We start from the raw sequence: 14,029 nt of genomic DNA, 5'->3' as shown, positions 1-14,029 counted from the left end.
TTCCTGTGCTACCACTACTCAACCCTATGCAATCTAGTTTCTGACATCATTTATCTGAAACTCCTCTCTCCAAAGTTACTAATGATTTCTCAGTTGTCAAACCTGATGGTCTTCTCTCAGTTCTCATTCTTAATCTTTCTGCTGTATTTGACACTGTTGACCACTATCTTTTATAGAATATTTTCTTCTCTCTGGGTTTTCCTGACTCTACTTTCTCTTGGGTTGCTTCCTACCTCCCTGATTGCTCCTTCTCATTCTCCTTGACTGGCTGATCTGTCACATTATGCCTAGGTTTTGTAGTGGGCACTTTTCTCTTCTCCCTCTGTACTCTCTCTCTTACTAACATCATTGGTTCTGATGGGCTTAACTTTCATTTCTCTACAGATAACTTCAAGATCTATATACCTAGCCTCAGCCTCTCCCTCAAGCTTCAGTTCTGCATCATAAATTGCTTAATATACATTTCAACTGGATGTCCTGGAGATGTCTTAAAAATTCAGCATATCTAAAATTGAATTCAATATTCCTACTTCCCTCAAACCCTTTTCCCTCTTCCAAACTATTCTATTTCTATTGAAGGTATCATCATTCTTTCAGTATCTTTGGTTCAGAATCCCCATGCTAGCCTGGATTCCTCTCTCCCTCATCCCACATGCTAATCAGTTGACAAGTGTTGCTGTTTCTATGCTCACAATATCTTTTACATCTATTTCCTTCCTTCCACTCACACAGATAACACCATAGTTCACACCTTCATAACCTCTCACCTAAATTAATATAATAACTTCTTAACTGACCTCTCTCCTCCAAGTCTGTCACCACTCCAGCCAAAGTAATTTTCCTTAAGTGATTCCCCTGCTAAATAAACTCTATTTACTTCCTATTGCCTCAGATAAAATATAAACTCTTCTGTTTGGCTTTTAAAGGTCTTCATGATCTGGCCTCAACTTATCTTTTCAGTGTCATTACACATTATTCCTCCTCCCACATTCTGTGATCCAGCCAAACTGGTCTTCGCTCTGTTCATCATTCATAATACTTCATCTTCAATGCTTGTACCTTTGCCCTAGCCCACAATCCCTCCATATCTATGCTTTGTATATGCAGCTCTTCCTTTTATATGCAGCTCAGGAAATATCTTTTACATGGAGACTTTCTTGATGCCCCAACTGCTAGCACCCTCCCTCCCAAAACTCTCTATTTAGCTTCTTTGCATATAGTTGTATTTATTGAGTTTATGTTTATAATGTATATATTTGTATAGGTTCTTGCTCTTTGTGTATGTTCTGAGCTTCTTGTGAGTAGGGCTTCTTCCATTCTTTATACTTATATACTCAGCGCCTCGTACATAGTAGGCACCTAAAAACTACTTGTTCATTGATTGAGTCTACAAAATGCTATTTTTTATAGTTTTCTAAGCTCATTGGAGCTTCTTTTTTTGTAGCTATTTCTCTTCACTTCTACTACTCTGGCTGAGGAATTGTGGATGAAAAACTTACGAGGTATTCAGAGACCCCATATTTCTTCCTAGATGGCACTGCTGAAATTATCTTCCCATATTCCTGTATACCTAGATGGCTATCAAGATAAGTTAACAGGCAAGGGGGAAAAGGTAATGCAGACATTTCACATAAGGCAAACCAAAAGGCAGTATAGCACAGTGAACAGGGACTAGATTAGAAACAAAAGGCTTGGTTTCAAGGCTGGATCCACCTCTACAAGCCACATGACCACGTGGAGGCCACTAAGCCTTATGAAGTTTCTTCATCTGTCAAATATGGCTAATGATTTTTTTACTATGCCAGGAGAAAAGTATTTTGTTTATCAAATAATGATATATAAACATGAACTATTCATATTTTTCATATGTTTCTCTATGAACTATGTTTATTTTGAAATGTAAGATCTGTAAGATACCATTAGCCTTGGTATTTCATCTCATCACTTACTCTCTGTCTCTCAGGTGGGTGATGAACTCCAAATTTCCATTGAAGGAGAAATCCCAGGTCAAACATCTTCTCATTTCTCACCATCAAACTTAGGCTCACTTGGGACCTTTCTGACTGATTCCTACATTATGTCCCCACATCAGTTACCTCTGTACCCAACTATGCCCTGTCCTTTCAGCTTCCTTTAGTAATTTGTCTTCTCCCATTATATTGTACACTCTTTGAGGGCAGGGACTGTCTTTCTTGTTTCATATTTGTATCCCCAGCACAGTGCCTGGCAAATAGGCATTTCATAAATGTTTATTGACTAACTGACTGACTGGGGTACTATAGAAAGAATAAAGAAAAGCAGCATGAAATTACTTTTTAAAAAAAAAAAATCTTAATATTCATCACTCACTTGGTCAGTGCCACAGTCACATTCTTCATCAATTTCCCGGATGCCATTACCACAAGTGGAAGTCCTGTAGGATGGATCTAAGTGTGGTCGATTCTGAAGACATTCAGGCTTTTTTGTTGATACAAAATTCTTAAAGTCTGCCACACTACAGGTACTAAATACTTTCATACCATTGGACTTCCTGAAAATAAATTGGATCATCAGTTGTTTTTCTTTAAATCCAGTCCATTTTGCTATGTCAAATTTGCCAAGAAATATGGAAAAGGGAAGCTTCCAACTATACAATTGTTTGAAGTTATATTATGAGAATACCCTTAAATTGTTTGGGTTAATTTTGTAGTTTTTATCTGCAAATTCGGTGATGGACTACATAAACACTATATCACTTCCTATAAATCCTAAGATCTAGTTATTTATAAAAATAATTAAGACTAATTAAAATTAATAATTATAAAACAATAAGTACTGATTCATAATTCCAAAGGTTTTTTTTAAAAGTTATCCAGCCTAGAATGATTAATACCAAAATTCATTGCTATTATAGAAGAAAGGAATATGACTTTTTTCCTTAAAAGAATTTTTTTTGGTTTAAATCTGATTTTATTTTTGTGAATTTTTTTTTTTAGTTTTCAACATTCATTTTTAAAAGATTGAGTTCCAAATTTTTCTCCCTCCCCCTTCTACAAGATGGCAAGCAATCTGATATAGGTTATACATGTGTAATCACGTTAAACATACTTCTACATTATTCATGTTGCAAAAGAAGAAATAGAATAAAAAGGAAAAATCATGAAAATAAACAACAACAAAAAAAAGTGGAAATAGCATTCAGACTCCTAGTTCCTTATCTGGATGTAATATATTCCACTATTTGTCTTTCGGAATTGTTTTGGATCATTGTATTGCTGAGAATAGCTAAGTGTGTCATACTTGATTATCACACACTGCTGTTGTTACTGTGTACAATGTTCTACTGGTTCTGATCACTTCACTCAGTATCAGTTCATGTAAGTCTTCCCAGATTTTTTTTCTGAAATCTGCCTGCTCATCATTTCTTATAGCAAAATAGTATTATATTACATTCATATACCACAACTTGTTCAGCCATTCCCCAATTGATAAGCATTCCCTCAATTTCTAATTCTTTGCCACCACAAAAAGAACTGCTATAAATATTTTTGTACGTGTAGGTCCTTTTCCCTTTTTTATGATCCCTTTGGAATATACATCTAGTAGTGGTATTGCTGGATCAAAGGGTTATACACAGTTTGATTGCCCTTTGGGCATAGTTCCAAATTGTTTTCCAGAATGGCTAGATCACTTCACAACTCCAACAACAATAAACATTAGTGTCCCAATTTTCCCACATCCCCTCCATCATTTACCATTTTCCTTTTCTATCATGTTAGCCCATTTGACAGATTTGAGATGATACATAAAAGTCAATTTAATTTGCATTTCTCTAATCAAGTGATTTAGAGCATTTTCAGAAATTTTATTTTTAATATATTTTATTTATTTCATCAAATATGTCTAAATTACATCTAAAAATTTCTAACATTCATTTTTAAAAATTTTGAGTTCCAAATTCTTTCCTTCCCTTCTGCCCCTCCCCCCTCCATGACAAGGCAAGTACCATAATATCTATTATACCTGTGAAGTCACTGTAAAGCAGATTTCTATATTAGCTATGTTGCAGAAAGAAACAGACCAAAATGAAAAAGGGAAAAAATAAAGTTTAAAAAATTATGTTTCAATATGCATTCAGAACTCATCAGTTTTCTCTCTCTCTCTCTCTCTCTCTCTCTCTCTCTCTCTCTCTCTCTCTCTCTCTCTCTCTCTGTCTCTCTCTCGCTCGCTCAGTAGATGGCTCTTTTCATCATGGTTCCTTTGAAATTGTCTTGGACCATTGTCTTCATTCTGCTTATTTCACTTTGCATCAGTTCATATAAGTCTTCCCAGGTTTGTCAAAAAGCTTTCTGCCTGTTATTTCTAATAGCACAATAGTAGTTCATCACAATTATGTATCACAATTTGTTCAGCCATTCCCCTCTATTTCTAATTCTTTAACACCACAAAAAAGACCTGCTATAAATACTTTTGTACATGTAGGTGCTTTTATTTTTCCTTTGATCTCTTTGGGGTATAGATCTAGTAGTGGGACTGCTGGGTCAAAGGGTATGCACAGTTTTTATAGCTCTTTGAGCATAATCCCAAATTGTTCTTCAGAATGGTTGGAACAGTTCACTAGTCCACCAAACAGTACATTAGTGTCCCAATTTTTCCACATCCTCTCACACATTTGTCTTTTCTCCTTTTCTGTCATGTTAGTCAAACTGATTGCTATAAGGTGATACCTCCGAGTTGTTTTAACTTGCATTTCTGTAACAGCTTTGACTTCTTCTGAAAACTGCCTGTTCATATCTTTTGACCATTTATCAATGGGGGAATGACTTTTATTTTTATAAATTGGTCTCAGTTCTCAATATGTTTGAGTAACAAGGCCTTTATCAGAGAAACTTGGCTACACATATTTTCCCCAGTTTCCAGTTTTCTTTCTAATTTTGGCAGCATTGGTTTTGTTTATGCAAAACCTTTTTCATTTCATATAGTCAAAATAATCCATTTTACTTCCCATGATCCTTTCTATTTCTTGCTTGGTCATAAACTCTTCCCTCATCTATACATCTGACAGGTATATTTTTCCTTGCTCCCCTCATTTACTTATGATGTCACCTGTTATGTCTATACACATTTTGACCTTATCTTGGTATACAGAGTGAGATGTTGATCTATTCCTATTTTCTGCCAAATTGCTTTCAGTTTTCCTAGCAATTTGTGTCAGATGTTGAGTTCTTTTCCTAAAAGCTTGGGTCTTTGGATTTATTATGCATTAGATTACTATGGTAATTTACTACTGTGTAATGTGTACCTAATCTATTACACCACTCTATTTCTTGGTCGCTACTACTTTGCAAAATAATGTGAAATCTGCTACTGCTAGGCTACTTTCCTTCACGTTTTTTAATTTTTTTTTTAATTTTTTAAAATTATTTTTAGTTTTCAACATTCACTTCCACAAGATTTTGAGTTCCAAATTTTCTCCCCATCTCATCTCTCCCCCAACCCCAAGATGGCACGCATTCTGAATACCCCTTCCCTTAATCTGCCCTCCTTTCTATCTCACCCTCCCCATTCCCTTCCCCTCCTATTTTCTTGTAGGGCAGGATAGATTTCTACACTCAATTTCCTGTATGTCTTATTTCCCAGTTGCATGTCAAAAGAATTTTTTTAAACGTGTTTTTAAAACTTTGGGTTATGAATTTTCTCCCTTCCTCCCTTCCCACCCACCCTTGTTGAGAAGGCAAGCAACTCGATACAGATTATACATGTGTAGTCATACAAAACACTTCCATAGTAGTAATGCTGTATAAAATTAATTATATTTCCCTTCATCCTATCCTGCCCCCCATTTATTTTATTCTTTCTTTTGACCCTGTCCCTCCTTAGAAGTGTTTGCTTCTCATTATCCCTTCCCCCAATCTGCCCTCCCCTGTATCATCTCCCTGCTCTCTTGTCCCCTTCCTCCCCCTATTTTCCTGTAGTATAAAATACATTTCCATATACAGTTGAGCGTGTATGTTATTCCCCCCTTACGCCAAATCTGATGAGAATAAGATTCACTCATTCCCTCTCACCTTCCCCCGTTTCCCCTCCATTGTAAAAGCCTTTTCTTCTCTGTTTTATGTTAGATAATTTACACTGTTCTACCTCTCCCTTTCTCCTTCTCCCAGTATAATACTCTCACCCCTTAATTTTATTCTCCAAATATCACCTCTTCATCCTCAACTCACCCTGTGCCCTCTATGTATGTATGTATGTATACACACACATACACATACATACATATAATTTTTACCCTCTAACTACCCTAATACTGACAAAGGACTCATGAATTACAAATATCGTCTTTCCATGCAGGAATGTAAACAGTTCAGCCTTAATAAGTCTCTTACGAATTCTCTTTCCTGGTTACCTCTTCATGTTCCACTTGAGTCCTGTATCTGAAAGTCAAATTTTCTATTCAGCTCTTGGTCTTTTCATCAAGAATGCTTGAAAGTCCCCTATTTCACTGAATGACCATTTTTTTCCCCTGAAGGATTATACTCAGTTTTGCTGGGTAGGTGATTCTTGATTGTAATCCTATCTCCTTTGCCCTCTGGAATATCATATTCGAAGCCCTGTGGTTCTTTAATGGAGAAGCTGCTAAATCTTGTGTTATCCTGATTGTGTTTCCACAATACTTGAATTGTTTCCTTCTGGCTGCTTGTAATATTTTCTCCTTGACCTGGGAACTCTGGAATTTGACTACAATATTCCTAGGAGTTTTCCTTTGGGGATGTCTCTCAGGAGGTGATCGGTGGATTCTTTCAATTTCTATTTTGCCTTCTAGTTCTAATATATCAGGGCAGTTTTTCTTGATAATTTCTTGAAAGATGATGTCTAGGCTCTTTTTTTGATCATGGCTTTCAGATACTCCAATAATTTTTAAATTCTCTCTTCTGGATCTATTTTCCAGGTCAGTTGTTTTTCCAATGAGATATTTCACATTCTCTTCTATTTTTTCGTTCTTTTGGATTTGTTTTAAATGTCTTGATTGCTCCATTCTAATTTTTAAGGAAGTATTTTCTGCAGTAAGCTTTTGGACTTCATTTTCCATTTGGCCAGTTTTGCTTTTTAGGACATTCTTCTCTTCATTGACTTTTTGGACTTCTTTTGTCATTTGGGTTAGGCTATTTTTTAAGGTGTTACTTTCTTCAGTATTTTTTGGGTCTCCCTTAGCAAGCTGTTGACTTGTTTTTCATGATTTTCTTGCATCACTCTTAGGTTTTCCTCTACTTCTCTTGCTTCTCAAAATCCTTTTTGAGCTCCTCCATGGCCTGGGACCAATTCATATTTTTCTTGGAGGCTTTGGATGTAGGAGATTTGACTTTGTTGTCTTCTTCTGGTTGTATGTTTTGATCTTCTTTGTGACCAAAGAAAGATTCTATGGTCTGACTCTTTTTGTGTTGCTTACTCATGATTCCAGCCAATTACTTGAGTTATAAACTCTTTGTTAAGGTAGGTGTCTGCTTTCAGTGTGGTGAATATATCGTCCTAAGCCTCAGAGGTTTTGTGCAGCTGTTTTCAGAAATACTGCCAGGGACCTGTAAATTTTTAATTTTTCCAAGGGGCGAGGTGTTTACTCCTTTCCTATCCTGTGCTCTGGTCTATGAGTGACCACATGCACTCTTTTCTGTCTTGGAACTGTGAGGAGGATTTTCTCTTCACTACCACTACAAACTCCACTATGCCAGCTCTCTTCCTCGCCCCAGGACCGTCACCCAGAACTGTGACCCAGATCCAAGTATGGGCAAAGCAAGAGAATCCTGCACTAGCAGAGAGATCCCTGCAATCCCCCTCTGATCAGCCACTCAATTCCCCCTCAATCTGTGGAAGCTTGGGAGGCAGCTCTGGAGGCAGCCACCACCCCAGGGCCACACTCAGGGACCCGGGCTGGGACCCCACCCTGCTTTTCTCTCACCACCACAGACACAGACTTTTCCCACAGACCTTCTAAGTTGTCTTTGGCGTTCGTGGGTTGAGAAGTCTGGAAACCACCACAGCTGCCCATGATTCAGTCCTCTGAGGACTGCTCCAGGTTTGCTGAGGTGTGCCTTGCTTGTGCGCCCATGCCGAACTGCACTCCTCTACCCGCCCTGAGCAGTATATCTTTCTGATCAACCATCCAGGCTGTCTTGGCCTGGAAATTTGTTTCACTCTGTCTTTTTTATGGGTTCTGCTGCTTTAGAATTTGTTTAGAGCCAATTTTTATAGGTATTTGGAGGGGTCTGGGGGACAGCTCAAGCAAGTCCCTGCTTTTACTCTGCCATCCTGGCTTTGCCCCTGCTTCACATTTTTTAAATAATTCCCTTGATATTCTTTTTACCACTTAATTTTTATTTTATTTTTCTCAATCACATGTAAGCCAAAATTTTAAACTTTTTAAATTTTGAGTTTCATATTCTTTCCTTCCCTTTCTCTTCTCCCCTCTCCTTTAGAAGGAAACAATTTGATATACCTTATAAAGGGGCAGATGAGTGGTACAGTAGATAAGAGTGCTGGACATAGGGTCAGGAAGACCCATCTTTCTGAGTTCAAATCTGGTCTCAGACATTTACTAGTTGCATCACCCTGGGAAAATCACTTAATCCTCTTTGCCTCAGTTTCCTCATCTGTAAAATGAGTTAGAGAAGGAAGTAGCAAACCACTCCAGTATCTTTGCCAAGAAAACACCAAAGTATGTTTCAATCTGAATTCAGAGCTTATCCATTCTCTCTCTTTGGAGATAGCAATTTTTTTTTTATCATAAATGCTTCAGAATTGTCTTGTATCATTATATTGCTGAGAATAGCTAAATCATTCACAACTGATCATCTTATACTACTACTGCTACTGTGTACAATGTTCTCCTGGTTCTTCTCACTTCATTTTTGCATCAGTTATAGTAAGTCTTCCCAGGTTTTTCTGAAAGCATCCTGCTTGTCATTTCTTATAGCACAATAGTATTATACCACAAACACATGCCACAACTTGTTCTGCCATTCCCCAAATGATAAGCATTCCCTTAATTCCTAATTTTTTACTAGCACAAAAAGAGCTGTTATAAATATTTTTGTACATGTAGGCAATTTTCCCTTTTTTATGATCTCTTTGGGATACAGATTTAGTAGTGTTATTGCTGGGTCGAAGGGTATGCATAGTTTTATTGTCCTTTGGGTGTAATTCCAAATTGTTCTCCAGAATGGTTGGATCATTTCACAATTTCAGCAATAGCACATTAGTGTCCCTATTTTTCCATATCATATCCCCTCCAACATTTGCCATTTTTCTTTTCTTTCATGTTAGCCAATCTAATAGGTTTGAGGTGGTACCTCAGAGTTGTTTTAATTTGTATTTCTCTAATCAATTGTGATTAAAGCATTTTTTTATATGACTGATATCTCTGATTTCTTTTATGAAAACTGCCTTTTCAACAATTGGGGAATGACTTCTATTTTTATAAATTTGACTCAGTTTTCTATGTATTTGAGAAATGAGGCCTTTATCAGAGAACTTGCTATAAAACTTTCCCCCACTTTTCTCTTTTCCTTCTAATCTTGGCTGCATTGGTTTTGTTTGTGCAAAACCTTTTTAATTTAATGTAATCAAATTTATTCCAAGGGGATACATCCAGTAATTCTATCTATCTCTTGTTTGGTTATAAATTCTTCCCTTATTCATAGATTGGACAGATAAAATATTCCATGCTTCCCTAATTTGCTTACAATACCACCTTTATATCTAAGTTATATGCACATTTTGATCTTATCCCATTATATAATGTGAGATGTTGGTCTATACCTAGTTTCTGCCAAACTGCTTTCCAGTTTTCCCAACAATTTTTTTCAAATAGTGAGTTCTTGTCCTTAATGCATAGACCTAGTTTGGATAACTAGATTAACATGGTCATTCTCTCCAGTGCATTGTGTACTTAATCTATTCCACTGATCTACCACTCTGTTTCTTAGCCAGTAGCAGGTTTTGTTTTGTTTTGTTTTTTGGTGAGGCAGTTGGGGTTAAGTGACTTGCCCAGGGTCATACAGCTAGTAAATGTCAAGTGTCTGAAGCCAGATTTCAACTCAGGTCCTCCTGACTCTATGGCTGGTGCTCTATCTACTGCACCACTTAGCTGCCCCACACAGAGTCTTTTCTTTTTTTTTTTAACCAGGTTGTTTTGATTGTTACCATTTTATAATATGGTTTGAATTCTGGTGCTGCTAAGCCACTTTTCTTCATATTTTTTTTTCATTGATTCCCTTTGAACTTTTGTTTTTCCAGATGAATTTTGTCATTACTTTTTCTGGTTCCATAAAATAAGTCTTTGGCAGTTTGATTGGTGTGGCACAGAATAAGTAAATTAACTTAGGGATAATTGTAATTTTATTATATTTGCTCAGACTACCCATGAGCAATTAATATTTTTCCAATTGTTTTGATCTGTCTTTATTTGAGTAAAAAGTGTTTTGTAATTGGATTCATAGAGTGTCCAGATTCGTTTTGGCAGGCAGAGTCCCAGGTATTTTATATTTTCTGAAGTTATTTTAAATGGAATTCCTCTTTCTATCTCTTCCTGCTAGGTTTTTGTTTATGCTATATAGAAATACTGATGATTTATGTGGGCTTATTTTATTTCCATGAATAGTTTTTTATAACAGATATAAGCAATTACAAGTGTAAGTTAAGAGTGGTTGATCAGGGGAGTCCTCGATCAGTTTGATGAATTACTACACCAAATCAACAAGAATTATTAAGCACTTATTCTGTGCTAGTCATTGTGCTGAGCTTTGGGATACAAAAAAAAAAAAGGCAAAAAACAATCACTATTCTTTAAAGGGCCTACATTATAATAGAGGAATGCAAAAAATAAAAGGGAGATGAAAAGCAGGGACCTGGGGAAGGGGGAGGTATAAATATAGGGGTAGTGCAGTGAAGTGCTGAGAGCCAGAAATGGAACCAATTCTTCAAAATAGAGCTTCTGGGAGGAATTCACTAAAGAGAGAAGGGGGCTGCAGAGGTGTAGGAATATTCCCTACATGGGAAAGAAGGAACTTCAATAATGAGAAGGCTGCTTGATAAGATTACAGGGTATGGGTCTTTGTTTAGAGACATCTGAGAGACATATACCATGGAGAACAGGGGTGTTCACTGGTGCCTTGATGATAGTTCACAAGAAATTAAAGATTATTCATGGCCGAGGCTCAAGAAAATGGACTCTTTTCAGTGCAGTCACCCCCTCTGTGATTTATAAAAGCAATCTTACAGACCACCTCCTAATTTCTAACTCTCATTCTATTTTTTAAATTAAATTTCATTTTCTTTTCAGATCCACATTTTCTGCCTTTTTCCTCACCACCCAACTGAGAAAGTAAAAAAATAAACAAACAAAAAACAGAACCTTTATTATTATATAAATTGATCCCTTCATTCCACTCACTTCTATGACTACAGAAAGTGTACTAACTCTGAGGATATAACAACTGAAGCTGCTATTGATTATATAAACAGACATAAAATATTGCTAAATTCTATATCACTCAAAGGGATTTAATGTTTTAGTCAGCACGATAAAAAGCAAAGGTAATTGATTATCAAATTGTGGAGCTAAAATGCAAAAAAAAGGGGGGGGTGACCAAATGAACATATTCTGGATAATAAATTTGATACCATATTGCTTAATAAATCTCATCAAATAGGAAAATCAATGATATTGACAATCTGATAAACAGAAAAAAGTACATAGTAGATGGAGAAAAATATAAATTCAAGGATGAATGACAAAAAATTAAAGGCTATTATGTCAAGAGTGGAGGAAAAGGGAAGTTTTAAATATAACTAAATATTTAAGGAATAAGGGATTCACTGCAATCTTTCATCAATTTAGAAAATGGTGTTGCCGTATATTCACATATACCAGAATACTTCTGTCTCAATAATAAATGAGTAATTTAAATTTTATAAGTGTGCATTATAATTAAAGGGTTATATAGACATGTTTTGAAAAGATCTTAGAGATCATCTAGTCCTAACCTCTCATTTAATATTTTCTCATTTTTTTCCTCCTTCCTTGTTCTGAGAGATCAGGTGTTCTCCCTCTTCCACTAAAGATGGAGCAAAAAGAACTGAGCTTACCATAACACAAAAATAATAAGACACTGAAATAGACTACTAGAGAATGTTCCTACATCCTCCTTATTGGAGACACTAAAAATACTAGGCAAATCAGAAACAAAAATTCACAACATAAAAAGAGATAAACAAGGAAACTACATTATGTTGAAAGTGATCAAAGACAGCAAACTTATATACTCCAAACGCCTGAATATCTAAATATATAAGGAAAAAATTAACTGAATTACAGGATATAGACATGCAATAGTAGAATATTTCATTGTCCCTCTCTCAGTTTTGGACAAATCTAACAAAAATATAAACAAAAGAAAAATACGGAATTCAACAAATTGCTAGGGAATATTGTTCATCATAACAAAAAAAAAATTACAATTTCAGAGATTTCCCCAGGAGAAGGAGCCAGTAACTCCACAACAACTGTAAGCAGAGACTTACAGGAAATAAATATATTTTCTTTTTTTATTTCTTTTTTATATTAAATATTTATTAATTTACTTATTTGTAGTTTTCAACATTCACTTCCACCAGATTTTGAGTTGCAAATTTTCTCCCCATCTTGCTCCTCCTCCCACCCCAAGATGGCATGCATTCTGAATAGCCCTTCCCCCAATCTGCCCTCTGTTCTATCACTCTCCCCCCACCCCGCCGCCCTTATCCTGTTCCCCTTCTATTTTCCTGTAGGGCAGGATAGATTTCTATTACTCCATTGCCTGTATATCTTATTTCCCAGTTGCAAGTAAAAAACAATTTTTAACATTTGTTTTTAAAACTCTTGATTCCAAATTCTCTCCCGTCCTCCATTCTTACCCATCCTCACCAAGAAGGCAAGCAACTTGATACAGTTTATAAATGTGTAGTCATGCAAAACACCTCCATCATAACTATGAATGTGAATGGGATGAACTCTCCCATAAAAGACAAGTAGATAGCAGAGTGGATCAAAACCCAGAACACTACAATATGTTGTTTACAAGAAATACACTTGAAGAAGAGACACACAGAGAGAATAAAGGTAAGAAAATGGAGAAGAATATATACATATATATGTATGTATGTATGTATGTATGTATGTATGTATGTATGTATGTATGTATTTACTTGGGTTTTTTTTCCCCTCCAACTACCCTAATACTGACAAAGGTCTCATGAGTTATAAATATCATCTTTCCATGCAGGAATGTAAACAGTACAAGTTTAATAAATCCCTTATGGTTTCTCTTTCCTATTTGTCTTTTCATGCTTCTCTTGACTCTTGTATTTGAAAGTCAAATTTTCTATTCAGCTTTGGTCTTTTCATCAAGAATGCTTCAAAGTCCTCTATTTCACTGAATGACCATTTTTTACCCTGAAGGATTATACTCAGTTTTGCTGGGTAGGTGATTCTTGGTTGTAATCCTATCTCCTTTGCTCTCCAGAATATCATATTCCAAGCCCTGTAGTCCCTTAATGTAGAAGCTGCTAAATCTTGTGTTATCCTGATTGTGTTTCCACAATACTTGAATTGTTTCTTTCTGGCTGCTTGCAAAATTTTCTTCTTGACATATGAATTTTGGAATTTGGCTACAATATTCCTAGGAGTTTTCCTTTGGGAATCTCTTTCAGAAGGTGATTGGTGGATTCTTTCAATTTCTATTTTGCCCTCTGGTTCTAATATATCAGAGTAGTTTTCCTTGATAATTTCTTGAAAGATGATGTCTAGGTTCTTTGTTTGATCATGGCTTTCAGGTAGTCCAATAATTTTTAAATTCTCTCTTCTGGATCTATTTTCCAGGTCAGTTGTTTTTCCAAAGAGATATTTCACACTGTCTTCTATTTTTTCATTCTTTTGGTTTTGTTTTATAATGTCTTGACTTCTCATAAAGTCATTAGCTTCCATTTGTGCCATTCTAGTTTTTAAGGAAGTATTTTC

General features: G+C 35.9%; 1 protein-coding gene across 1 annotated transcript in view; it reads right to left on the bottom strand.

Moving 5' to 3' along the window:
* Nucleotides 1-14,029, bottom strand: part of LOC110203767 (disintegrin and metalloproteinase domain-containing protein 2-like) — a 223,909-nt gene that overhangs the window by 41,629 nt on the left and 168,251 nt on the right. Inside the window, 1 exon segment of the mRNA XM_078149595.1 lies at nucleotides 2,350-2,530. Coding sequence (XP_078005721.1) covers nucleotides 2,350-2,530 — 181 coding nt within the window.

Source organism: Phascolarctos cinereus, unplaced genomic scaffold, assembly GCF_003287225.1.
Source record: "Phascolarctos cinereus isolate Bilbo 61053 unplaced genomic scaffold, phaCin_HiC Scaffold_2;HRSCAF=192, whole genome shotgun sequence".
Lineage (NCBI taxonomy): Eukaryota > Metazoa > Chordata > Mammalia > Diprotodontia > Phascolarctidae > Phascolarctos > Phascolarctos cinereus.
Note: the sequence above shows the minus strand (reverse complement) of the source record. Positions and strands in the feature narration are given on the sequence as shown.